Genomic DNA, 25,333 nt, shown 5'->3' with positions numbered 1-25,333 from the left:
TATCTCCTCAGGGTCAGGTATCTTCTCGGGGGTCCAGTTTCTCCTCGGGGTCCGGTATTTCCTTGGGGGTCTGGTATGTCCTCATGGGTCATATTTCTCCTCGGAGGTCTGTTTCTTCTCAGGGGTCAGGAATCTCCTCATGGGTCAGATATCTCCTCAGGGGTCCAGCCAGTATCTCCTCGGGGGGCATAAATCTCCTTGGGGTCCAGTATCTCCTCTTGGGTTCAGTATCTCCTCCGGGGTCCAGTATCTTCTCTGGGTCCGGTATCTTACTGGGGGTCCAGTTTCTCCTCGGGGACTGGTATCTCCATGGGGTCCAATTTCTCCTTGGGGGTCCGGTATGTCCTCAGGGGTCCGGTTTCTCTTCGGGGGTTTGTTTCTCCTCAGGAGTCCAGTTTCACGTTAGGGTCCGGTTTCTCCTCAGGGTCTGATATCTCCTAGGGGTCCACTATCTCCTCAGGATCTGATATCTCCTAGGGGTCCACTATCTCCTCAGGGTCCGATATCTCCTAGGGGTCCACTATCTCCTCAGGGTCCGATATCTCCTAGGGGTCCACCATCTCCTCAGGGTCCGATATCTCCTAGGGGTCCACCATCTCCTCAGGGTCCGATATCTCCTAGGGGTCCACCATCTCCTCAGGGTCCGATATCTCCTAGGGGTCCACTATCTCCTCAGGGTCCGATATCTCCTAGGGGTCCACCATCTCCTTAGGGTCCGATATCTCCTAGGGGTCCACCATCTCCTCAGGGTCTGATATCTCCTAGGGGTCCACCATCTCCTCAGGGTCCGATATCTCCTAGGGGTCCACCATCTCCTCAGGGTCCGATATCTCCTAGGGGTCCACCATCTCCTCAGGGTCCGATATCTCCTAGGGGTCCACCATCTCCTCAGGGTCCGATATCTCCTAGGGGTCCACCATCTCCTCAGGGTCCGATATCTCCTAGGGGTCCACTATCTCCTCAGGGTCCAATATCTCCTAGGGGTCCACCATCTCCTCAGGGTCCGATATCTCCTAGGGGTCCACCATCTCCTCAGGGTCCGATATCTCCTAGGGGTCCACTATCTCCTCAGGGTCCGGTATCTCCTTGGGGGTCCGGTTTCTTCTCAGGGTCCGATATGCCTTTGTTTTCCTACTCCCTCCCTGAAATATGGGGCAGACTTCTCACATACACTGTAACAAACCCTCAGCTGTGAGCGGTATCAGCTCTGGATGCATTCCTGAACATTTCCATTCACTGACAGCAAGGGGCTATTAGATACATGGCAGAGCCCCGTCTCTCCAGCAGGCTAGCTGCTATCGAGCACCCGAGGTGACAGGACAGCTGTCCTCTGTGGCCCTCAGGGGCCCCTCAGAAAAGAGTTGAAGCGCGAGAACTGAAAAGAAGAGAGAGACACGAACGAGAGGCGGGGCCTGGAGGTTATGGAGGCGTGTTCATGGACATTTAATGACTGGAGGCGGGGTTATACTGGGGGGCGGAGACCGGATAATTCAGTCTAGACGGAGACGCTACTTGGCTGGTGCAGGGTAATGCTGGTAGGGGCGTGATTTACGTCTGTAGGGCGGGGTTATGACGGTAAAGGGCGGGGTTATGATGGTGGCGGGTGGGGTTTACAGCCGTAGGGCGGGGTTGTGGATGTGACGGGCGGGGTTATAGCGTAGGTAGGCGGGGCGGATCGCTGCTTGGCACTCGGTGAGCGGAGCTGGAAGGTGTCGGTCCCGCTATGAGCGCGAAGTGTCCCCGCTGTCTGTGCCCGGTCTACTTCGGTGAGTGCGCGGCGACTGTGTATGAGGGGGGGATATAGGGGGACTGTGTATGGGGGGGCACAGGGGGAACTGTGTATGAGGGGGGCACAGGGGGGACTGTGTTTGGGGGGGGGGGCACAGGGGGGACTGTGTATGGGGGGGGACTGTATGGGGGGGCACAGGGGGAACTGTGTATGGGGGGGCACAGGGGGGACTGTGTATGAGGGGGGCACAGGGGGGACTGTGTATGAGGGGGGCACAGGGGGGACTGTGTATGAGGGGGGCACAGGGGGGACTGTGTATGGGGGGGCACAGGGGGGACTGTGTATGGGGGGGCACAGGGGGGACTGTGTATGGGGGGGCACAGGGGGGGACTGTGTATAGGGGGGACTGTGTATGGGGGGGCACAGGGGGGACTGTGTATGGGGGGACTGTGTATGGGGGGGCACAGGGGGGACTGTGTATAGGGGGGACTGTGTATAGGGGGGACTGTGTATGGGGGGGCACAGGGGGGACTGTGTATGGGGGGACTGTGTATGGGGGGGCACAGGGGGGACTGTGTATGGGGGGGGGATATAGGGGGGACTGTGTATGGGGGGGCACAGGGGGGACTGTGTATGGGGGGGCACAGGGGGGACTGTGTATGGGGGGGGATATAGGGGGGACTGTGTATGGGGGGGATATAGGGGGGACTGTGTATGGGGGGGGATATAGGGGGGGATATAGGGGGGACTGTGTATGGGGGGACTGTGTATGGGGGGGATATAGGAGGGACTGTGTATGGGGGGGATATAGGGGGGACTGTGTATGGGGGGGATATAGGGGGGACTGTGTATGGGGGGATATAGGGGGGACTGTGTATGGGGGGGATATAGGGGGGACTGTGTATGGGGGGGGGTATAGGGGGGACTGTGTATGGGGGGGGATATAGGAGGGACTGTGTATGGGGGGGATATAGGGGGGACTGTGTATGGGGGGGGATATAGGGGGGACTGTGTATGGGGGGGATATAGGGGGGACTGTGTATGGGGGGGGGACTGTGTATAGGGGGGGGACTGTGTATAGGGGGGGGACTGTGTATTGGGGGGGACTGTGTATAGGGGGGGACTGTGTATGGGGGGATATAGGAGGGACTGTGTATGGGGGGGATATAGGGGGGACTGTGTATAGGGGGGACTGTGTATAGGGGGACTGTGTATGGGGGGGGATATAGGGGGGACTGTGTATGGGGGGGGCATAGGGGGACTGTATGGGGGGGAATATATAGGGGGACTGTGTATGGGGGGATATTGGGGGGGGGATATAGGGGAGACTGTGTATGGGGGGGGATATAGGGGGGACTGTGTATGGGGTGGGGCATAGGGGGACTGTGTATGGGGTGGGGCATAGGGGGACTGTGTATGGGAAATAAGTCCTTTTATTTTTAATTTTTTTTTTTACTGGACGCTTTTGTGCTCTCTTGTCAACCCGGGGTCAGCGCACGGCAGCACTCCAACGTAGCGCACGGCAGCGGTGATTTATTCAACCCAGGGTCAGCGCACGGCAGCGGTGATTTATTCAACCCGGGGTCAGCGCACGGCAGCGGTGATTTATTCAACCCGGGGTCAGCGCACGGCAGCGGTGATTTATTCAACCCGGGGTCAGCGCACGGCAGCGGTGATTTATTCAGCGCACGGCAGCGCTCCAACGTAGCGCACGGCAGCGGTGATTTATTCAACCCGGGGTCAGCGCACGGCAGCACTCCAACGTAGCGCACGGCAGCGGTGATTTATTCAACCCGGGGTCAGCGCACGGCAGCGCTCCAACGTAGCGCACGGCAGCGGTGATTTATTCAACCCGGGGTCAGCGCACGGCAGCGGTGATTTATTCAACCCAGGGTCAGCGCACGGCAGCACTCCAACGTAGCGCACGGCAGCGGTGATTTATTCAACCCGGGGTCAGCGCACGGCAGCGGTGATTTATTCAACCCGGGGTCGGCAACGTCTTGGCTGCTTGTCGCAGTCTTTTTCGAGCCCTACAGACGTGTAACCAGGTGACGCATATATATATATATAATGTGTTCATTTACATCAATACTGATACAATAAATAATCCAAAACTAGATAGCAAACATATATAAAAGTGTAAAAATAATCCAGTGACACGATTCAAATCTACTGTTCATATAATATAAAAATGGGTATTTCATATATTACCATAAAAAAAACGCATTAAAGACGCGTCATTGATGAGTGAATAATACGGGTGAACGTGATGTGAATAATTAAAAATCAAAGAACATTCTCACATGGTAAATGGACGACTGGACCGCCGCGGCGTACACACTGGGCAATACTGCAATACTAGCATCTCTCGCCAGACGCGGTCATGCACCGCACCGAACTCCTGCGAGAAATGCAATTTAGTGTCGCAGCTGAGAGACTATAACAAAAATGTCTGCCGGTCTCCACCACCCTAACTGTGCAACTCGCGGGAGTTCGGTGCGGCGCATGGCCGCGTTTCGCGAGAGATGCTAGTATTGCAGCCGAGTCGAAGTGACGCGCATGCGTGTTTGCACAGTGTGTACGCCGGGACGGTCACTTTTTGGGGGTTTCCATTGTGGGGCCACCTCAGGGTGTCTTCATATGCGACATAGCTCCCAATTACCGCTCTCCTAACGCCACGTGGCGCTCCTTCCACTCTGAAGCCTGCCGTGCGCCCAGACATCCGTTTTTGAGCACACGTGGGGTCTTTCTGTAATCTCCAGATTCGGGGCAATAGATTTTCAGTTTTGTTTGGCTGTTAACCCTTAATGTGTTACATAAAAAATAGATTTGAATTTTAAAATCTACAAAAAACTAACTTGTGACAAAAAATAAAATCCCACATGAACTCGCCATACCCCTCACGGAATCCAAATGCGTAACATTTTTTAGACATTTATATCCCAGACTTCTTCTCACGCTTTAGGGCCCCTAAAATGCCAGGGCAGTATTTTGACCCCATTTTGGAAATTACCCCATTTTGGAAAGAAGACACCCCAAGGTATTCGCTGAGGGGCATATTGAGTCCATGAAAGATTGACATTTTTGTCCCAAGTTAGCGGAAAGGGAGACTGTGAGAAAATACAAAAAAAAATCAATTTCCGCTAACTTGTGCCAAAAAAAAAAATAAAATTATATGAACTCGCCATGCCCCTCATTGAATACCTTGGGGTGTCTTCTTTCCAAAATGGGGTCACATGTGGGGTATTTATACTGCCCTGGCATTTTAGGGGCCCGAAAGCGTGAGAAGAAGTCTGGGATCCAAATGTCTAAAAATGCCCTCCTAAAAGGAATTTGGGCCGCTTGCGCATCTAGGCTGCAAAAAAGTGTCACATCTGGTATCGCCGTACTCAGGAGAAGTTGGGCAATGTCATTTTACATATACCCATGCTGGGTGAGAAATATCTCTGTCAAATGCCACCTTTGTATAAAAAAATGGGAAAAGTTGTCTTTTGCCGAGATATTTCTCTCACCCAGCATGGGTATATGTAAAATGACCCCCCAAAACACATTCCCCAACTTCTCCTGAGTACGGCGATACCAGATGTGTCACACTTTTTTGCAGCCTAGATGTGCAAAGCGGCCCAAATTCCTTTTAGGAGGGCAATTTTAGACATTAGGGCCCCTAAAATGCCAGGGCAGTATAACTACCCCACAAGTGACCCCATTTTGGAACAAAGACACCCCAAGGTATTTCGTGCTGGGCATACTGAGTTCATGGAAGTTTTTATTTTTTGTCACAAGTTAGTGGAATATGAGACTTTGTAAGGAAAAAATAAAATAAAAAAAATCATCATTTTCCGCTAACTTGTGACAAAAAATAAAAACTTCTATGAACTCACTATGCCCATCAGCGAATACCTTAGGGTGTCTACTTTCCGAAATGGGGTCATTTGTGATGATGTTACATCTACACCCGGCGCAGGCGCACTGAGGAAGGAGCGGCCGAGCGAGGTCCTCTCAGTGCGCCTGCGCCGACTGAAGACTGGTACGGCGTGGGCGCAAGATTTGGAACGCAGACCGGGCCAGCTGGAGGAGCAGAGCGCTCACTGGGCCTGTCAATCAACAGGAGGAGGGGGCGTTTTTTGGAAAGGAGGATGCGGCGGCTACCAGCAAGTAACCGCCTACTTACTGATAGAGAGCTCATTTACATATTATAAAAGTGCCGTTTTTAAAGAAACTAAACCACAGAAAAATGTAAGAGCCCTATATAGTGGGAAAAAAATGTCACTATAAGGATTTTAATTAGCCCAAAAATGAAAAATGACTTTTAGGAGGGTGACAGAAGCCCTTTAAGGCACTAGACAAAAATATAAACTCAACCCTTTCGGTTTTGCTCCCATTTTGCAGGAGCTGAAGATGTGAAACCTTTTGTACGGACAGAACAGACCGTTACTCTCGGATACTGGTCAGGGAGCGCTTCTCCTTTGCCGCGATGATCCGTCCCACCTCACGGGTGGCAGATCCCGGTGCTGATCAGACAGCAGGAGTATTGCACAGGTCACGACTCTCTGGACTGGATTCCCGTTGGGGTGCACCACGTCTTACCATCCCTTCCAGAGATCAGGAACACGTGGTGACTCCTTGACGGTGTCTGGGGGATCCAGTGTAGCACTGGGGCCACCCCAAACCTGGCCACTGCATTTAACCACCACTGCTGAACCCTGCCCCCCCCCCCCATGATAATATTACGGGGACATTATAACGCTCTATATCGGCTCTTCAGTGTAGTAGATTCGGAGCAGGTTCTGGTCCATAGTCGCTGCTTCAATTCTTTATACGGTTCCTCGGTGGAGGTGGTAATGGCGGTTCTTCTGAAGCTCGTTACGGTCACCTGGCTGCTGTTCATTTAGACCACTCTCCTCACACAGCCTTCACAAAACTGTGCTGCTGGCAGTGCTCGCTCCTTGGGGGTGGGTCCTCGATTTCCTCACCATAAGGTATGCTCCCTCAGCTCCTCCCACATGGTGTGGCCCCTCCTACTTTTAACAGCATGGTGTCTACAGACCCCACCCACGTCAAATGAGCCGTCTCCATTCTGCAACAGCCGGACCCCAAGTGTCGGCCTCGCGCCGCTGTCTGATCAGCCTCTGCTCTCTGTTTTCAGCCGAGAAGGTCAGCTCGCTGGGGAAAAACTGGCACCGATTCTGCCTGAAATGTGAACTCTGCAGTAAGATCCTGTCAGCTGGGGGCCACGCCGAGGTAAGAGCTCCTCAGGGCCCAAACAGACTACACTGACTGTATGACCCCCCCGCCCAAACAGACTACACTGACTGTATGACCCCCCCCTCAGGCTGAGTACAGGGGCCCCTCTGATGTCTCCACCCCCCTCGGGCTGAGTACAGGGGCCCCTCTGATGTCTCCACCCCCCTCGGGCTGGGTACAGGGGCCCCTCTGATGTCTCCACCCCCCTCGGGCTGGGTACAGGGGCCCCTCTGATGTCTCCACCCCCCTCAGGCTGGGTACAGGGGCCCCTCTGATGTCTCCACCCCCCTCAGGCTGGGTACAGGGGCCCCTCTGATGTCTCCACCCCCCCTCAGGCTGGGTACAGGGCCCCTCTGATGTCTCCACCCCCCCTCGGGCTGGGTACAGGGGCCCCTCTGATGTCTCCACCCCCCCCTCGGGCTGGGTACAGGGGCCCCCTCTGATGTCTCCACCCCCCCCTCGGGCTGGGTACAGGGGCCCCCTCTGATGTCTCCACCCCCCTCAGGCTGGGTACAGGGGCCCCCTCTGATGTCTCCACCCCCCTCAGGCTGGGTACAGGGGCCCCCTCTGATGTCTCCACCCCCCTCAGGCTGGGTTCAGGGGCCCCCTCTGATGTCTCCACCCCCCTCAGGCTGGGTACAGGGGCCCCCTCTGATGTCTCCACCCCCCTCAGGCTGGGTACAGGGGCCCCCTCTATGTCTCCACCCCCCTCAGGCTGGGTACAGGGGCCCCCTCTGATGTCTCCACCCCCCTCAGGCTGGGTACAGGGGCCCCCTCTGATGTCTCCACCCCCCTCAGGCTGGGTACAGGGGCCCCCTCTGATGTCTCCACCCCCCTCAGGCTGGGTACAGGGGCCCCCTCTGATGTCTCCACCCCCCTCAGGCTGGGTACAGGGGCCCCCTCTGATGTCTCCACCCCCCTCAGGCTGGGTACAGGGCCCCCCTCTGATGTCTCCACCCCCCTCAGGCTGGGTACAGGGCCCCCCTCTGATGTCTCCACCCCCCTCAGGCTGGGTACAGGGCCCCCCTCTGATGTCTCCACCCCCCTCAGGCTGGGTACAGGGCCCCCCTCTGATGTCTCCACCCCCCTCAGGCTGGGTACAGGGGCCCCCTCTGATGTCTCCACCCCCCCCTCAGGCTGGGTACAGGGGCCCCCTCTGATGTCTATCACCCCCCCTCAGGCTGGGTACAGGGGCCCCCTCTGATGTCTCCACCCCCCTCGGGCTGGGTACAGCATTTGAGTTGTTCCCCGGTTGTCGCCCCTCCCCCTCCATCATACATGTGGAGACCTGTGCACCCGGCACACAATGGAGAATCGTTATCCCTGAGACAAATAAGAGCTGCAGATCCAAGACAAAGGCTCGATCCCCGGTGTTACATAGGACTGCAGATGACATCTACTACATTATCTGTACTCAGAGAGCTGTCACTGTGTTATCTGTGGTGTTACATAGGACTGCAGGTGACATCTACTACATTATCTGTACTCAGAGAGTTATCACTGTGTTATCTGTGGTGTTACATAGGACTGCAGATATCATCTACTACATTATCTGTACTCAGAGAGCTATCACTGTGGTGTTACATAGGACTGCAGGTGACATCTACTACATTATCTGTACTCAGAAAGTAATCGCTGTGTTATCTGTTGTGTTACATAGGACTGCAGGTGACATCAACTACATTATCTGTACTCAGAGTTATCACTGTGTTATCTGTGGTGTTACATAGGACTGCAGGTGACATCTACTACATGATCTGTACTCAGAGAGTTATCCCTGTGTTATCTGTGGTGTTACATAGGACTGCAGGTGACATCTACTACATTATCTGTACTCAGAGAGCTATCACTGTGTTATCTGTGGTGTTACATAGGACTGCAGGTGACATATACTACAGGATCTGTACTCAGAGACCTATCCTGTGTTATCTGTGGTGTTACATAGGACTGCTGGTAATCTATGACTGGTGAGGGGCAGTGTTATGGGTTGTAATGGAGGACATCACCTGCCATATGTGATCTCCTCCACAGTGAAGATAACGCATTTTAGGCCTGTGTTGATCCTTTGCTTGGCCGTTTTTTTGGGTTTCAGTGTAGTTTGAATTCTGATGATTATATGGGGGGGGGGGGGTGCAGATTGTATGGGGGGGGTGTGTGCAGATTGTATAGGGGGGGGTGTGTGCAGATTGTATAGGGGGGGGTGTGTGCAGATTGTATAGGGGGGGGTGTGTGCAGATTGTATAGGGGGGGGTGCGCAGATTGTATGGGGGGGGTGCGTGCAGATTGTATAGGGGGGGGTGTGCAGATTGTATAGGGGGGGTGTGTGCAGATTGTATGGGGGGGGTGTGTGCAGATTGTATGGGGGGGGTGTGTGCAGATTGTATAGGGGGGGGTGTGTGCAGATTGTATAGGGGGGGGGTGCGCAGATTGTATAGGGGGGGTGTGCGCAGATTGTATAGGGGGGTGCGCAGATTGTATAGGGGGGTGTGCGCAGATTGTATAGGGGGTGTGTGCGTAGATTATAGGGGGTGTGCGCAGATTGAATAGGAGGGGGGGTGCAGATTGTATAGGGGGGTGTGCGCAGATTGTATAGGGGGGGTGTGTGCAGATTGTATAGGGGGGGTGTGTGCAGATTGTATAGGGGGGGTGTGTGCAGATTGTATAGGGGGGGTGTGTGCAGATTGTATAGGGGGGGGTGTGTGCAGATTGTATAGGGGGGGGTGTGCGCAGATTGTATAGGGGGGGTGTGCGCAGATTGTATAGGGGGGGTGTGCGCAGATTGTATAGGGGGGGTGTGCGCAGATTGTATAGGGGGTGTGTGCGTAGATTATAGGGGGTGTGCGCAGATTGAATAGGAGGGGGGGTGCAGATTGTATAGGGGGGGTGCAGATTGTATAGGGGGGGTGTGCGCAGATTGTATAGGGGGGTGTGTGCAGATTGTATAGGGGGGGTGTGCGCAGATTGTATAGGGGGGTGTGCGCAGATTGTATAGGGGGGGTGTGTGCAGATTGTATAGGGGGGGGGTGTGCGCTGATTGTATAGGGGGGTGTGTGCAGATTGTATAGGGGGGGTGTGTGCAGATTGTATAGGGGGGGTGTGCGCAGATTGTATAGGGGGGGTGTGCGCAGATTGTATAGGGGGTGGGTGCGCAGATTGTATAGGGGGGGGTGTGCGCAGATTGTATAGGGGGGGGTGTGCGCAGATTGTATAGGGGGTGGGTGCGCAGATTGTATAGGGGGTGGGTGCGCAGATTGTATAGGGGGGTGCGCAGATTGTATAGGGGGGGTGTGCGCAGATTGTATAGGGTGTGTGTGTGCAGATTGTATAGGGGGTGTGTGCGCAGATTGTATAGGGGGGGGGTGCGCAGATTGTATAGGGGGGGTGTGCGCAGATTGTATAGGGGGGGTGTGCGCAGATTGTATAGGGGGGGTGTGCGTGCAGATTGTATAGGGGGTGTGTGCGTAGATTATAGGGGGTGTGCGCAGATTGAATAGAGGGGGGGGTGCAGATTGTATAGGGGGGGTGCGCAGATTGTATAGGGGGGGTGTGCGCAGATTGTATAGGGGGGTGTGCGCAGATTGTATGGGGGGGGTGTGCGCAGATTGTATGGGGGGGGTGTGCGCAGATTGTATAGGGTGTGTGTGCGCAGATTGTATAGGGTGTGTGTGCGCAGATTGTATAGGGTGTGTGTGCGCAGATTGTATAGGGTGTGTGTGCGCAGATTGTATAGGGGGTGTGTGTGCAGATTGTATAGGGGGGGTGTGCGCAGATTGTATAGGGGGGGGGTGTGCGCAGATTGTATAGGGGGGTGTGTGCGCAGATTGTATAGGGGTGTGTGCGCAGATTGTATAGGGGTGTGTGCGCAGATTGTATAGGGGTGTGTGCGCAGATTGTATAGGGGTGTGTGCGCAGATTGTATAGGGGTGTGTGCGCAGATTGTATAGGGGTGTGTGCACAGATTGTATAGGGAGGGGGTGCGCAGATTGTATAGGGAGGGGTGCGCAGATTGTATAGGGAGGGGGTGCGCGCAGATTGTATAGGGGGGGGTGCGCAGATTGTATAGGGGGGGGTGCGCAGATTGTATAGGGGGGGTGTGCGCAGATTGTATAGGGGGGGTGTGCGCAGATTGTATAGGGGGGGTGTGCGCAGATTGTATAGGGGGGGTGTGCGCAGATTGTATAGGGGGGGTGTGCGCAGATTATAGGGGGGGTGCAGATTGTATAGTAGGGGGGGTGCAGATTGTATAGGAGGGGGGGTGCAGATTGTATAGGAGGGGGGGTGCAGATTGTATAGGAGGGGGGGTGCGCAGATTGTATAGGGGGGTGTGCGCAGATTGTATAGGGGGGTGTGCGCAGATTGTATAGGGGGGGTGTGCGCAGATTGTATAGGGGGGGTGTGCGCAGATTGTATAGGGGGGGGTGTGCGCAGATTGTATAGGGGGGGGTGTGCGCAGATTGTATAGGGGGGTGTGTGCGCAGATTGTATAGGGGGGGTGTGCGCAGATTGTATAGGGGGGGGGTGTGCGCAGATTGTATAGGGGGGGGGTGTGCGCAGATTGTATAGGGGGGGGGTGTGCGCAGATTGTATAGGGGGGGTTGTGCGCAGATTGTATAGGGGGGGTGTGCGCAGATTGTATAGGGGGGGTGTGCGCAGATTGTATAGGGGGGGTGTGCGCAGATTGTATAGGGGGGGTGTGCGCAGATTGTATAGGGGGGGTGTGCGCAGATTGTATAGGGGGGGTGTGCGCAGATTGTATAGGGGGGGTGTGCGCAGATTGTATAGGGGGGGTGTGCGCAGATTGTATAGGGGGGGGTGTGCGCAGATTGTATAGGGGGGGTGTGCGCGCAGATTGTATAGGGGGGGTGTGCGCAGATTGTATAGGGGGGGTGTGCGCAGATTGTATAGGGGGGGGGTGCGCAGATTGTATAGGGGGGGTGTGCGCAGATTGTATAGGGGGGGGGTGTGCGCAGATTGTATAGGGGGGGGGTGCGCAGATTGTATAGGGGGGGTGTGCGCAGATTGTATAGGGGGGGTGTGCGCAGATTGTATAGGGGGGGTGTGCGCAGATTGTATAGGGGGGGTGTGCGCAGATTGTATAGGGGGGGGTGCGCAGATTGTATAGGGGGGGTGCGCAGATTGTATAGGGGGGTGTGCGCAGATTGTATAGGGGGGGTGTGCGCAGATTGTATAGGGGGGGGTGTGCGCAGATTGTATAGGGGGGGGTGTGCGCAGATTGTATAGGGGGGGGGTGCGCAGATTGTATAGGGGGGGGTGCGCAGATTGTATAGGGGGGTGCGCGCAGATTGTATGGGGGGTGCGCGCAGATTGTATAGGGGGTGCGCGCAGATTGTATAGGGGGGGTGTGCGCAGATTGTATAGGGGGGGTGTGCGCAGATTATAGGGGGGTGCGCAGATTGTATGGGGGGGTGTGCGCAGATTGTATAGGGGGGGTGCATATTTCTGAGATGGGTCAAAGCAATTCATAAAGAAAAGAAGGACCGGATGGTTTAACCCCTTCCTGCGCACCATGGCGCGGGATCTAGGAGCACTGGATGTCAGGAAGACGTGAAGCCGTCTATTCGCTGCGGACTACGAGATGTGCGGACGGTGGAGTAGATGCAGCGCAGGTAACTCCTACTACGTTATAATGAGCTATTCAGCTCTGCTGCATCTGTGGAGATGTCGGGGGCTGGGGGAGAACAGTGGGGACTTCTTGGCAGCGGAGCTCCTCTTGATGCAGGAAATTCCTGATTAATGTAGAAGTCTGACAACTCAGGAAGGAACTTAAAATAACGTGGCCCCCCCCCCTCCGGCCGCAGGAATGTGGGAGAATGTCCGCTGCCGGGGGATGGGATGCCAGGGCTGGGGGCCCATGTGGCACAGACCTCTGGAGATACAGACACTCCCTATTCTGGAGTTAAGGACAGTGTCTTGTCCCTCCGTGCACAGAGATGTGTCCCACAAGGCTGCGCGCTGTCACCCCCTCCATCATTCTGCTGCCAGTGACCTGATTCTCTGTGCGGCCGGGAACGGGGTGACATTGTCTGTGTGTAATGAAGCCTGGAGCGCAACCACGTCAGGAATGTGGAGGCAACAACCCGCTGCCCCCAGTCAGACAAACTGGGTACTCTCCCGTGGGCTCTGTACTGAGATCTCCTCTCATCCCGTGTCCCGGCCTCTGGCTCTCCTCTCGTCCCCTCCCGTGTCCCGGCCTCTGGCTCTCCTCTCGTCCCCCTCCCGTGTCCCGGCCTCTGGCTCTCCTCTCGTCCCCTCCCGTGTCCCGGCCTCTGGCTCTCCTCTCGTCCCCTCCCGTGTCCCGGCCTCTGGATCTCCCCTCGTCCCCTCCCGTGTCCCGGCCTCTGGCTCTCCCCTCGTCCCCTCCCGTGTCCCGGCCTCTGGCTCTCCCCTCGTCCCCTCCCGCGTCCCGGCCTCTGGCTCTCCCCTCGTCCCCTCCCGTGTCCCGGCCTCTGGCTCTCCCCTCGTCCCCTCCCGCGTCCCGGCCTCTGGCTCTCCCCTCGTCCCCTCCCGCGTCCGGCCTCTGGCTCTCCCCTCGTCCCCTCCCGCGTCCCCGGCCTCTGGCTCTCCCCTCGTCCCCTCCCGCGTCCCGGCATCTGGCTCTCCTCTCGTCCCCTACCGGTTCCCGGCCTCTGGCTCTCCTCTCGTCCCCCTCCCGCGTCCCGGCCTCTGGCTCTCCCCTCGTCCCCCTCCCGTGTCCCAGGCTCTGTACTGTGCTCTCGTCCCCTCCCGTTGTCCCGGCCTCTGGCTCTCCCCCTCGTCCCCTCCCGTGTCCCGGCCTCTGGCTTCCCCTCGTCCCCTCCCGTGTCCCCGGCCTCTGGATCTCCCCTCGTCCCCTCCCGTGTCCCGGCCTCTGGCTCTCCTCTCGTTCCGGCCTCTGGTCTCTCCCCTCGTCCCCTCCCGCGTCCCGGCCTCTGGCTCTCCCTCGTCCCCTCCCGCGTCCCGGCCTCTGGCTCTCCCCTCGTCCCATCCCGCGTCCCGGCCTCTGGCTCTCCCGCTCTGGTCCCCTCCCGCGTCCCGGCCTCTGGCTCTCCCCTCGCCCCCTCCCGTGTCCCGGCCTCTGGCTCTCCCCTCGCCCCCTCCCGTGTCCCGCGCTCTGGCTCTCCCCTCGCCCCCTCCCGTGTCCCGGCCTCTGGCTCTCCCCTCGCCCCCTCCCGTGTCCCGGCCTCTGGCTCTCCCCTCGCCCCCTCCCGTGTCCCGGCCTCTGGCTCTCCCCTCGCCCCCTCCCGTGTCCCGGCCTCTGGCTCTCCCCTCGCCCCCTCCCGTGTCCCGGCCTCTGGCTCTCCCCTCGCCCCCTCCCGTGTCCCGGCCTCTGGCTCTCCCCTCGCCCCATCCCGTGTCCCGGCCTCTGGCTCTCCCCTCGCCCCCTCCCGCGTCCCGGCCTCTGGCTCTCCCCTCGTTCCCCTCCCGCGTCCCGGCCTCTGGCTCTCCCCTCGTCCCCTCCCGCGTCCCGGCCTCTGGCTCTCCCCTCGCCCCCTCCCGCGTCCCGGCCTCTGGCTCTCCCCTCGCCCCCTCCCCTGTCCCGGCCTCTGGCTCTCCCCGTGTCCCGGGCCTCTGGCTCTCCCCTCGTCCCCTCCCGCGTCCCGGCCTCTGGCTCTCCCCTCGTCCCCTCCCGCGTCCCGGCCTCTGGCTCTCCCCTCGTCCCCTCCCGCGTCCTGTCCCGTGCTCTGATTATAATGTGTTTTGTCTTTTCTCCAGCACGATGGGCGGCCATACTGTCATAAACCCTGCTATGCTGTTCTCTTTGGTCCTAAAGGTAAGTTCCGTGCAGTCTCTGCTCAGTGACATGGCGCTATTTTCCTCTGTAGCACCTGCCGTTACCAGGCATGTAGCGGTGTGTGTGTGTGTGTGTGTGTGTGTGTGGGGGGGGGGGGGTGTGATCTCTTTAGCGCCCATGCCTCAGGTCAGGCTTCGTTTCGTGGCCACCGGTCAAGCCTTGTTATCAGCCCCTGACTCTGCCGTAGCATGGAAAGAATGTGACCTTATCTACCACAAAGTAAAGGATGGACAGAGGGTCGCTGCTTATAATAGACACGGTCACCCTGACATACTCCACTCACAGAGACTGTATTCCCACCCTCATCCCTCCGGAACGCCGGGCCCCCTGACCTGTGCTCAGAGCTCAAAGCCGGGCCCCCCGAGTGTTATGCTGACAGTAGCTGTATGCGGGCTGTGCGCTGTTGCCATTATAGGGGTGGGGGGTGAATCGGGCATGTTGACATCCCAGTAGAAGCTGGTCTGAAGAAGGGCAGGGGGTCCCCATTAAGTTACACCCCCTTGTCTATATTAATGGGTGCTTGCTGTACGCGGGGGGCTGGCTCTGTATGAGGCGCAGGATCGGGCCTCGCGTCGTCACTGATCCGGTGTCGTTGTCTTCTCCAGGTGTGAACATCGGTGGTGCCGGCTCCTACATCTATGATATGGCTCTGCGAGCTCCGGAGAGACCACCTCTACCCTCTGGGTATACCCACACCAACTTCTCACCTGACAGAGCACCCAGCAGAGGTGACCCACCCGGGGGGATCGGGCCGCTCCTGTGCACTGGGGTCACCCACATTCTGCACGTGCGCTGTAGTGTGTTGCCCTCGGTTGTCAGCGGCGCAGTGATTGACAGGAGTATTACTCTCTCCGTTTCCTGCAGTTGTGGCGCCCACACGAACATTCGCGGGGGAGACGGCGCTGTGTCAAGGCTGCAGCAAGCCGGTCTACTTTGGTGAGTGTGGGTAATGATGGGAGTTGTGGTTCCAGATTCGCCCGGGGCCTGACGGCTGCTTGTCTTTGCAGCTGAGAAGGTGATGTCACTGGGCAGGAACTGGCATCGCCCGTGTCTCCGTTGTCAGCGCTGCAACAAGACCCTGACTGCGGGCGGCCATGCTGAGGTGAGGATAGCCTGTTCTCTGGTATCAGCCGATGCATGAGGGCACACCGCCGGGGAGGGCGTCTCCCCCCGACCTCCCCTATTAGTTATGGCTGGCGGTACGTGTAGCGTCGCAGGTGCTCTGTGCTCTTCAGTGTGACTGACGCCCGCTTCTCTCCTTGCAGCACGATGGCCTCCCTTACTGCCATATCCCCTGCTACGGGCATCTCTTTGGACCGAAAGGTGAGTGTCGGTACGCTGTGTCCAGGCAGATGTCGGCCCACCGCAGCTTACTGGTCCAGTGTGGGCCCCAGTACATCTACTCAATCAGCAGAAATCTGAACTTACAACTCCCACTTCAGCTGGAACTCTGTGCTCTGCTCACAGGTGTGAATATCGGGGACGTGGGCTGTTACCTGTACGACCCTCTGATAGGAAACGAGGCGCGGGGCGAGAAGTGATCAGGTAACGGCATCTGACCATTCCTGGAGGGCGGTGATGTCACCTCCTGTATAATATAACTGATATCTGGAGAGCGGTGATGTCACCTCCTGCATAATATCACTGATATCTGGAGAGCGGTGATGTCACCTCCTGTATAATATAACTGATATCTGGAGAGCGGTGATGTCACCTCCTGTATAATATAACTGATATCTGGAGAGCGGTGATGTCACCTCCTGTATAATATAACTGATATCTGGAGAGCGGTGATGTCACCTCCTGCATAATATCACTGATATCTGGAGAGCGGTGATGTCACCTCCTGTATAATATAACTGATATCTGGAGAGCGGTGATGTCACCTCCTGTATAATATAACTGATATCTGGAGAGCGGTGATGTCACCTCCTGTATAATATAACTGATATCTGGAGAGCGGTGATGTCACCTCCTGCATAATATCACTGATATCTGGAGAGCGGTGATGTCACCTCCTGTATAATATAACTGATATCTGGAGAGCGGTGATGTCACCTCCTGTATAATATAACTGATATCTGGAGAGCGGTGATGTCACCTCCTGTATAATATAACTGATATCTGGAGAGCGGTGATGTCTTCTCCTGTATAATATAACTGATATCTGGAGAGCGGTGATGTCACCTCCTGTATAATATAACTGATATCTGGAGAGCGGTGATGTCACCTCCTGTATAATATAACTGATATCTGGAGGGCAGTGATGTCACCTCCTGTATAATATAACTGATATCTGGAGACCGGTGATGTCACCTCCTGTATAATATAACTGATATCTGGAGAGCGGTGATGTCACCTCCTGTATAATATAACTGATATCTGGAGAGCGGTGATGTCACCTCCTGTATAATATAACTGATATCTGGAGAGCAGTGATGTCACCTCCTGTATAATATAACTGATATCCGGAGAGCGGTGATGTCACCTCCTGTATAATATAACTGATATCTGGAGAGCAGTGATGTCACCTCCTGTATAATATAACTGATATCTGGAGGGCGGTGATGTCACTGTTGTATTGTATAATGTGTTGATGTGTCTTTTCTGGATATTTTACAGATCTTTCTGGAAGTTGCCGTTCCTCCTTGTTAACCCTTCTCTGCTGGAATGCAGTGCACCCTGGGAACCTGTTAGTCTATCGGTGGCTGTAGATCCCCATGGAATTATAGTGGGAGCGTCGGCAGCGCTCGTGTCACTTGTGTCATCTTCCCTGAACTTATCTGCCGGATGACAGCAGCCCCTGGAGAGGAGGGGGTTAACCTGCATTTAGGGGAGGCACGAGGTGTGGACGGTGCCTCAGTTATAGTTCATATATATGCACAGGAGCTCCCCCTGCTGGAGCCACGCTGCGACTTGCACATGTTGTATAATAGCTCATATATCACTTGTATCGCCTGACACGGGGAGACCGGACGGCACGCTCCGAGACCCAGTAAAGTTCTCCACTATCCCTGCAGTCTCCTGTATGTAACGGTCTTGTACTGGATGTAGCGCCCCCTTTAGTCTCCTGTATGTAACGGTCTTGTACTGGATGTAGCGCCCCCTGCAGTCTCCTGTGTCCTGGTCTCATTTTGGATCTGGCGCTCCCTGTAGTCTCCTGTGTGTCGTGGTCTCGTTGTTGTTCTGGCGCCCCCTGCAGTCTCCTGTGTGTCGTGGTCCCATTTTAGATCTGGCGCCCCCTGCAGTCTCCTGTGTGTCGTGGTCTTGTTTTGAATGTGGCGCCCCCTACAGTCTCCTGTGTCCTGGTCTCATTTTGGATCTGGCGCCCCCTGTAGTCTCCTGTGTCGTGGTCTCACTGTGGTTCTGGCACCCCCTACATTCTCCTGTGTGTCATGGTCTCACTTTAGATCTGGCGCCCCCTGCAGTCTCCTGTGTGTCGTGGTCTTGTTTTGGATCTGGTGCCCCCTGCAGTCTCCTGTGTGTCGTGGTCTCGTTGTGGTTCTGGCACCCCCTACATTCTCCTGTGTGTCATGGTCTCACTTTAGATCTGGCGCCCCCTGCAGTCTCCTGTGTGTCGTGGTCTTGTTTTGGATCTGGCGCCCCCTGCAGTCTCCTGTGTATCCTGGTCTTGTACAGCGCAGAACTCCACCATTCCTCTACAGGCCGTCCCTTCAGTTCTGTATTCAGGTCACATGACGTCCGTATATTTCCTCTTTTATTTACGAGGTTTTCTTTTGCACAAAACAGTGGAAAACAGAGAAACCATAAAAACCTTCCATCCATGTTCACACTTGGTTCAGAGCTGCTTGTTTTATTATGCATTCATTGCGCCTCCTTGAGAGCCTAGTCCGCAATCAGCGGGGCAGCGCGCCCATGTTCACTAGTCCGCAATCAGCGGGGCAGCACGCACCGTTTCATGGGTCACTCCCCCTTTTTCAGGCGTTCTCATTTTTAAAATTGTAAATCACATGATGAAAATCATAAAGTCCAAAACTTCTCAACCGTATAAAACCTCATTACAGTAAAAGTTATAATGGAGGGCGCCAGCGCCACGGCGATTAGATAATGGAGGGCGCCAGCGCCACGGCGATTAGATAATAGAGGGCGCCAGTGACACGCCGATTAGATGGTAGTCTATGCTGCCAGTGACACGCCGATTAGATGGTAGACTATGCTGCCAGTGACACGCCGATTAGATGGTAGTCTATGCTGCCAGCGACACGCCGATTAGATGGTAGTCTATGCTGCCAGCGACACGCCGATTAGATGGTAGTCTATGCTGCCAGCGACACGCCGATTAGATGGTAGTCTATGCTGCCAGCGACACGCCGATTAGATGGTAGTCTATGCTGCCAGCGACACGCCGATTAGATGGTAGTCTATGCTGCCAGTGACACGCCGATTAGATGGTAGACTATGCTGCCAGCGATACGTAGATGAATAATAGATGCCACCAGATGGTAGACAGAGGCAGACTGAATGGCTTAAAGGCCTTGGGCTGTTCTTCCAGCTTTGGCACCACAAGTGAAGGTAACTTATACCGCCTCCCCTTTGGTGCTCCCAGTAATTATAATGCCCCCCCCCCCCTATGGTGCTTCCAGTAGTTATAATGCCCCCCCCCCCCATGGTGCTTCCAGTAGTTATAATGCCCCCCCCCATGGTGCTTCCAGTAGTTATAATGCCCCCCCCCCCCCATGGTGCTTCCAGTAGTTATAATGCCCCCCCCTATGGTGCTTGACAAAGGGGTTGTGACCCTTGAAACGTTGTGTGCTGTGCCGATTGTGGACTATGCTCTCAAAAGAATACCAGTCACGTGCACAAGGGGCGCAATAAATACATAATAAAGCAGTCGACTCTGAACGAAATGTGGACGTAACATGGATTTTCTGCTTGATGTACCAGAAAACCTTACAAAAGTGGAAGCGACATATACTGATGTAATGTGGACCTGAATACAGAGCTGAAGGGGTAGTCTTGTATTGGACACATTGCCCCCATGGAGTCTTGTATTGGACATGGTGCCCCGTAGAGTCTTGTGTTTTACTTGTCTTATGACAGACACAAGGCAGGAATCAATTTCCATTTACTATCCATGAATGAGGCTGCTAATCTGGGAGGGGGTCTGTTGAGTAGCTCAGTCCTCGGGGGCCGGCCATCAGAAGGACTTCTGCTGCTGTAGAACTAGGCGGAGCTCTGGCATTTGGGAGGAAGGAGGAAGATTAGACAATGGCCTATGTTTTACTGATTACAAGCCACAGATCAGTGATTGGCTGATATCTCAAGGACATCCTCATACTACAGGTCATGTGTCCAGGTCATCATCATACATGGGGGAGGGGCTGTTATCTGGTGACTTGTCTGTACCCTGGATGGACACTTCTTATACTACAGGTCATGTGAACCATTATGCATGTGTCTCACCTGACCGGCCGCCCACTGAATTGCTGTCTTCTACATCACCGAAGAAATCTGGCAGAGGGATGTTGTGGATCTCGGGGAGGAGAGCCGCTATCAGTCCACAGATTACCGCCATGAGATTATCACTTGTGACAAAGGTGCCCAGATGTTATCCAGTAATTTCAGCAGTGTAGCAAGTGTCACCCCAATTCTAGCCAAAAACAGTGTAGCCATTGCTGCTCTGTCTGAGAGGAACAAAGAGGAGAGAGAATCAGGGAACAGAGATGGACACCACCACCAGTGCCTCAACTTACACAAGACCATTGCTTGATGGAGCAGAAAGTAACCCCGTAATATGCAGCAGTCTCCTAAATCCCTTTACCATAGATCGGGACACAGAACCCTCTGTAACATCCATACACCAAATGTTCCTTTCTGAGGTGAAGACCAGAGACATAGACCCATCAACTTTGCTCAGATATTGTATATAGATGAGGAGAAAACTGTGAACCCAGACCCCTCATATGATTGAAGAGTCCACCATGACCCAAGACACTTTATATAGATAAAAAGCCTACCATGACCCCAGGCACCTCATATAGATGAGTCCATCATGACCCCAGGCACCTCATATAGATAAAAAGCCTACCATGACCCCAGGCACCTCATATAGATGAGTCCAGCATAACCCCAGGCACCTAATATAGATAAAAAGCCTACCATGACCCCAGGCACCTACTATAGATAAAAAGCCTACCATGACCCCAGGCACCTCATATAGATGAGTCCATCATGACCCCAAGCACCTCATATAGATAAAAAGCCTACCATGACCCCAGGCACCTCATATAGATGAGTCCATCATGACCCCAGGCACCTCATATAGATAAAAAGCCTACCATGACCCCAGGCACCTGATATAGATGAGTCCCTCATGGCCCCAGGCACCTCATATAGATAAAAAGCCTACCATGACCCCAGGCACCTCATAAAGATGTGTCCATCATGACCCCAGGCACCTCATATAGATGAGTCCATCATGACCCCAAGCACCTCATATAGATGAGTCCATCATGACCCCAAGCACCTCATGTAGATGAGTCCATCATGACCCCAGGCACCTAATATAGATGAGTCCATCATGACCCCAGGCACCTCATATAGATAAAAAGCCTACCATGACCCCAGGCACCTCATGGCCCCAAGCACCTCATATAGATGAGTCCATCATGATGCCAGGCACCTCATATAGAGGAGTCCATCATGACCCCAGGCACCTCATATAGATGAGTCCATCATGACCCCAGGCACCTCATATAGATAAAAAGCCTACCATGACCCCAGGCACCTCATATAGATAAAAAGCCTACCATGACCCCAGGCACCTCATATAGATGAGTCCAGCATGACCCCAGGCAACTAATATAGATAAAAAGCCTACCACGACCCCAGGCACCTCATATAGATGAGTCCATCATGGCCCCAAGCACCTCATATAGATGAGTCCATCATGACCCCCAAGCACCTCATATAGATGAGTCCCTCATGGCCCCAGGCACCTCATATAGATGAGTCCATCATGACGCCAGGCACCTCATATAGATGAGTCCATCATGACCCCAGGCACCTCATATAGATGAGTCCCTCATGACGCCAGGCACCTCATATAGATGAGTCCATCATGGCCCCAGGCACCTCATATAGATGAGTCCCTCATGACGCCAGGCACCTCATATAGATGAGTCCCTCATGGGCCCAGGCACCTCATATAGATGAGTCCATCATGACCCCAGGCACCCCATATAGATGTGTCCATCATGACCCCAGGCACCTCATATAGATGAGTCCATCATGACCTCAGGCACCTCATATAGATGTGTCCATCATGACCCCAGGCACCTCATATAGATGAGTCCATCATGACCCCAGGCACCTCATATAGATAAAAAGCCTACCATGACCCCAGGCACCTCATATAGATGAGTCCATCATGACCCCAGGCACCTCATATAGATAAAAAGCCTACCATGACCCCAGGCACCTCATATAGATGAGTCCATCATGACCCCAGGCACCTCATATAGATGAGTCCATCATGACCCCAGGCACCTCATATAGATGAGTCCATCATGACCCCAGGCACCTCATATAGATGAGTCCATCATGACGCCAGGCACCTCATATAAATGAGTCCATCATGACGCCAGGCACCTCATATAGATGAGTCCATCATGGCCCCAGGCACCTCATATAGATGAGTCCCTCATGACGCCAGGCACCTCATATAGATGAGTCCCCTCATGGGCCCAGGCACCTCATATAGATGAGTCCATCATGACCCCAGGCACCCCATATAGATGTGTCCATCATGACCCCAGGCACCTCATATAGATGAGTCCATCATGACCCCAGGCACCTCATATAGATGTGTCCATCATGACCCCAGGCACCTCATATAGATGAGTCCATCATGACCCCAGGCACCTCATATAGATAAAAAGCCTACCATGACCCCAGGCACCTCATATAGATGAGTCCATCATGACCCCAGGCACCTCATATAGATAAAAAGCCTACCATGACCCCAGGCACCTCATATAGATGAGTCCATCATGACCCCAGGCACCTCATATAGATGAGTCCATCATGATCCCAGGCACCTCATATAGATGTGTCCATCATGACCCCAGGCACCTCATATAGATGTGTCCATCATGACCCCAGGCACCTCATATAGATGAGTCCCTCATGACCCCAGGCACCTCATATAGATGAGTCCATCATGACGCCAGGCACCTCATATAGATGAGTCCATCATGACCCCAGGCACCTCATATAGATGAGTCCATCATGGCCCCAGGCACCTCATATAGATGAGTCCATCATGGCCCCAGGCACCTCATATAGATGAGTCCCTCATGACGCCAGGCACCTCATATAGATGAGTCCCTCATGGGCCCAGGCACCTCATATAGATGAGTCCATCATGACCCCAGGCACCCCATATAGATGTGTCCATCATGACCCCAGGCACCTCATATAGATGTGTCCATCATGACCCCAGGCACCTCATATAGATGTGTCCATCATGACCCCAGGCACCTCATATAGATGTGTCCATCATGACCCCAGGCACCTCATATAGACGAGTCCATCATGACCCCAAGCACCTCATATAGATGAGTCCATCATGACCCCAAGCACCTCATATAGATGAGTCCATCATGACCCCAAGCACCTCATATAGATGAGTCCATCATGACCCCAGGCACCTCATATAGATGAGTCCATCATGACCCCAGGCACCTCATATAGATAAAAAGCCTACCATGACCCCAGGCACCTCATATAGATGAGTCCCTCATGGCCCCAGGCACCTCATATAGATAAAAAGCCTACCATGACCCCAGGCACCTCATATAGATGAGTCCATCATGATGCCAGGCACCACATATAGAGGAGTCCATCATGACCCCAGGCACCTCATATAGATAAAAAGCCTACCATGACCCCAGGCACCTCATATAGATGAGTCCAGCATGACCCCAGGCACCTAATATAGATAAAAAGCCTACCATGACCCCAGGCACCTCATATAGATGAGTCCATCATGATCCCAGGCACCTCATATAGATGTGTCCATCATGACCCCAGGCACCTCATATAGATGTGTCCATCATGACCCCAGGCACCTCATATAGATGAGTCCCTCATGACCCCAGGCACCTCATATAGATGAGTCCATCATGACCCCAGGCACCTCATATAGATAAAAAGCCTACCATGACCCCAGGCACCTCATATAGATGAGTCCATCATGATCCCAGGCACCTCATATAGATGTGTCCATCATGACCCCAGGCACCTCATATAGATGTGTCCATCATGACCCCAGGCACCTCATATAGATGAGTCCCTCATGACCCCAGGCACCTCATATAGATGAGTCCATCATGACCCCAGGCACCTCATATAGATGTGTCCTTCATGACCCCAGGCACCTCATATAGATGTGTCCATCATGACCCCAGGCACCTCATATAGATGAGTCCATCATGACCCCAGGCACCTCATATAGATGTGTCCATCATGACCCCAGGCACCTCATATAGATGAGTCCATTATGACCCCAAGCACCTCTTATAGATGAGTCCATCATGACCCCAGGCACCTAATATAGATGAGTCCATCATGACCCCAGGCACCTCATATAGATAAAAAGCCTACCATGACCCCAGGCACCTCATATAGATGAGTCCCTCATGGCCCCAAGCACCTCATATAGAGGAGTCCATCATGACCCCAGGCACCTCATATAGATGAGTCCATCATGACCCCAGGCACCTCATATAGATAAAAAGCCTACCATGACCCCAGGCACCTCATATAGATAAAAAGCCTACCATGACCCCAGGCACCTCATATAGATGAGTCCAGCATGACCCCAGGCACCTAATATAGATAAAAAGCCTACCATGACCCCAGGCACCTCATATAGATGAGTCCATCATGACCCCAAGCACCTCATATAAATGAGTCCATCATGACCCCAGGCACCTCATATAGATAAAAAGCCTACCATGGCCCCAGGCACCTCATATAGATAAAAAGCCTTCCATGACCCCAGGCACCTCATATAGATAAAAAGCCTACCACGACCCCAGGCACCTCATATAGATGAGTCCATCATGACCCCAAGCACCTCATATAGATGAGTCCATCATGACCCCAAGCACCTCATATATATGAGTCCCTCATGGCCCCAGGCACCTCATATAGATGAGTCCATCATGACCCCAGGCACCTCATATAGATGAGTCCATCATGACCCCAGGCACCTCATATAGATAAAAAGCCTACCATGACCCCAGGCACCTCATATAGATGAGTCCAGCATGACCCCAGGCACCTAATATAGATAAAAAGCCTACCATGACCCCAGGCACCTCATATAGATGAGTCCCTCATGGCCCCAGGCACCTCATATAGATGAGTCCATCATGATGCCAGGCACCTCATATGGATGAGTCCATCATGACCCCAGGCACCTCATATAGATGAGTCCATCATGACCCCAGGCACCTCATATAGATGAGTCCATCATGATGCCAGGCACCTCATATAGATGAGTCTATCATGATGCCAGGCAAGTTTGGGTTAGTCAGGGA

The 25,333-nt window shown here is 54.4% G+C and overlaps 1 protein-coding gene across 3 annotated transcripts; it reads left to right on the top strand.

Annotated features, from left to right (window-relative positions):
- Positions 1 to 1,670: 1,670 nt before the first annotated feature.
- On the top strand, positions 1,671 to 17,778 carry CRIP3 (cysteine rich protein 3). 3 transcript variants are annotated; one of them, XM_044292111.1, is made up of 9 exons: positions 1,671 to 1,766; positions 6,876 to 6,970; positions 14,687 to 14,744; positions 15,371 to 15,493; positions 15,630 to 15,701; positions 15,773 to 15,867; positions 16,031 to 16,088; positions 16,233 to 16,310; positions 17,388 to 17,778. In XM_044292111.1, exons 1-8 carry the CDS (start codon positions 1,724 to 1,726, stop codon positions 16,304 to 16,306), a joined length of 618 nt encoding a protein of 205 aa, XP_044148046.1. In that variant the 5' UTR covers positions 1,671 to 1,723; the 3' UTR covers positions 16,307 to 16,310; positions 17,388 to 17,778. The 3 variants fall into 3 exon arrangements, with proteins under 3 accessions (XP_044148046.1, XP_044148047.1, XP_044148045.1); XM_044292112.1 differs by lacking the exons at positions 1,671 to 1,766; positions 6,876 to 6,970 and adding an exon at positions 12,436 to 12,600; XM_044292110.1 differs by lacking the exons at positions 1,671 to 1,766; positions 6,876 to 6,970 and adding an exon at positions 12,630 to 13,097.
- The last annotated feature ends 7,555 nt before the right edge of the window (positions 17,779 to 25,333 follow it).

Source organism: Bufo gargarizans, chromosome 4, assembly GCF_014858855.1.
Source record: "Bufo gargarizans isolate SCDJY-AF-19 chromosome 4, ASM1485885v1, whole genome shotgun sequence".
Taxonomy (NCBI): domain Eukaryota; kingdom Metazoa; phylum Chordata; class Amphibia; order Anura; family Bufonidae; genus Bufo; species Bufo gargarizans.
This window is presented reverse-complemented; position numbering and strand designations above follow the sequence as displayed.

Bases quoted from the DNA above. Each gene is read 5' to 3' on its own strand.
- CRIP3 (XM_044292110.1), top strand. From the start codon at position 12,795: ATGTGGGAGAATGTCCGCTGCCGGGGGATGGGATGCCAGGGCTGGGGG. The intron at 15,702-15,772 runs GTGAGTGTGGGT...TTGTCTTTGCAG, and splicing joins CAGCAAGCCGGTCTACTTTG to CTGAGAAGGTGATGTCACTG. The intron at 15,868-16,030 runs GTGAGGATAGCC...CTCTCCTTGCAG, and splicing joins CTGCGGGCGGCCATGCTGAG to CACGATGGCCTCCCTTACTG.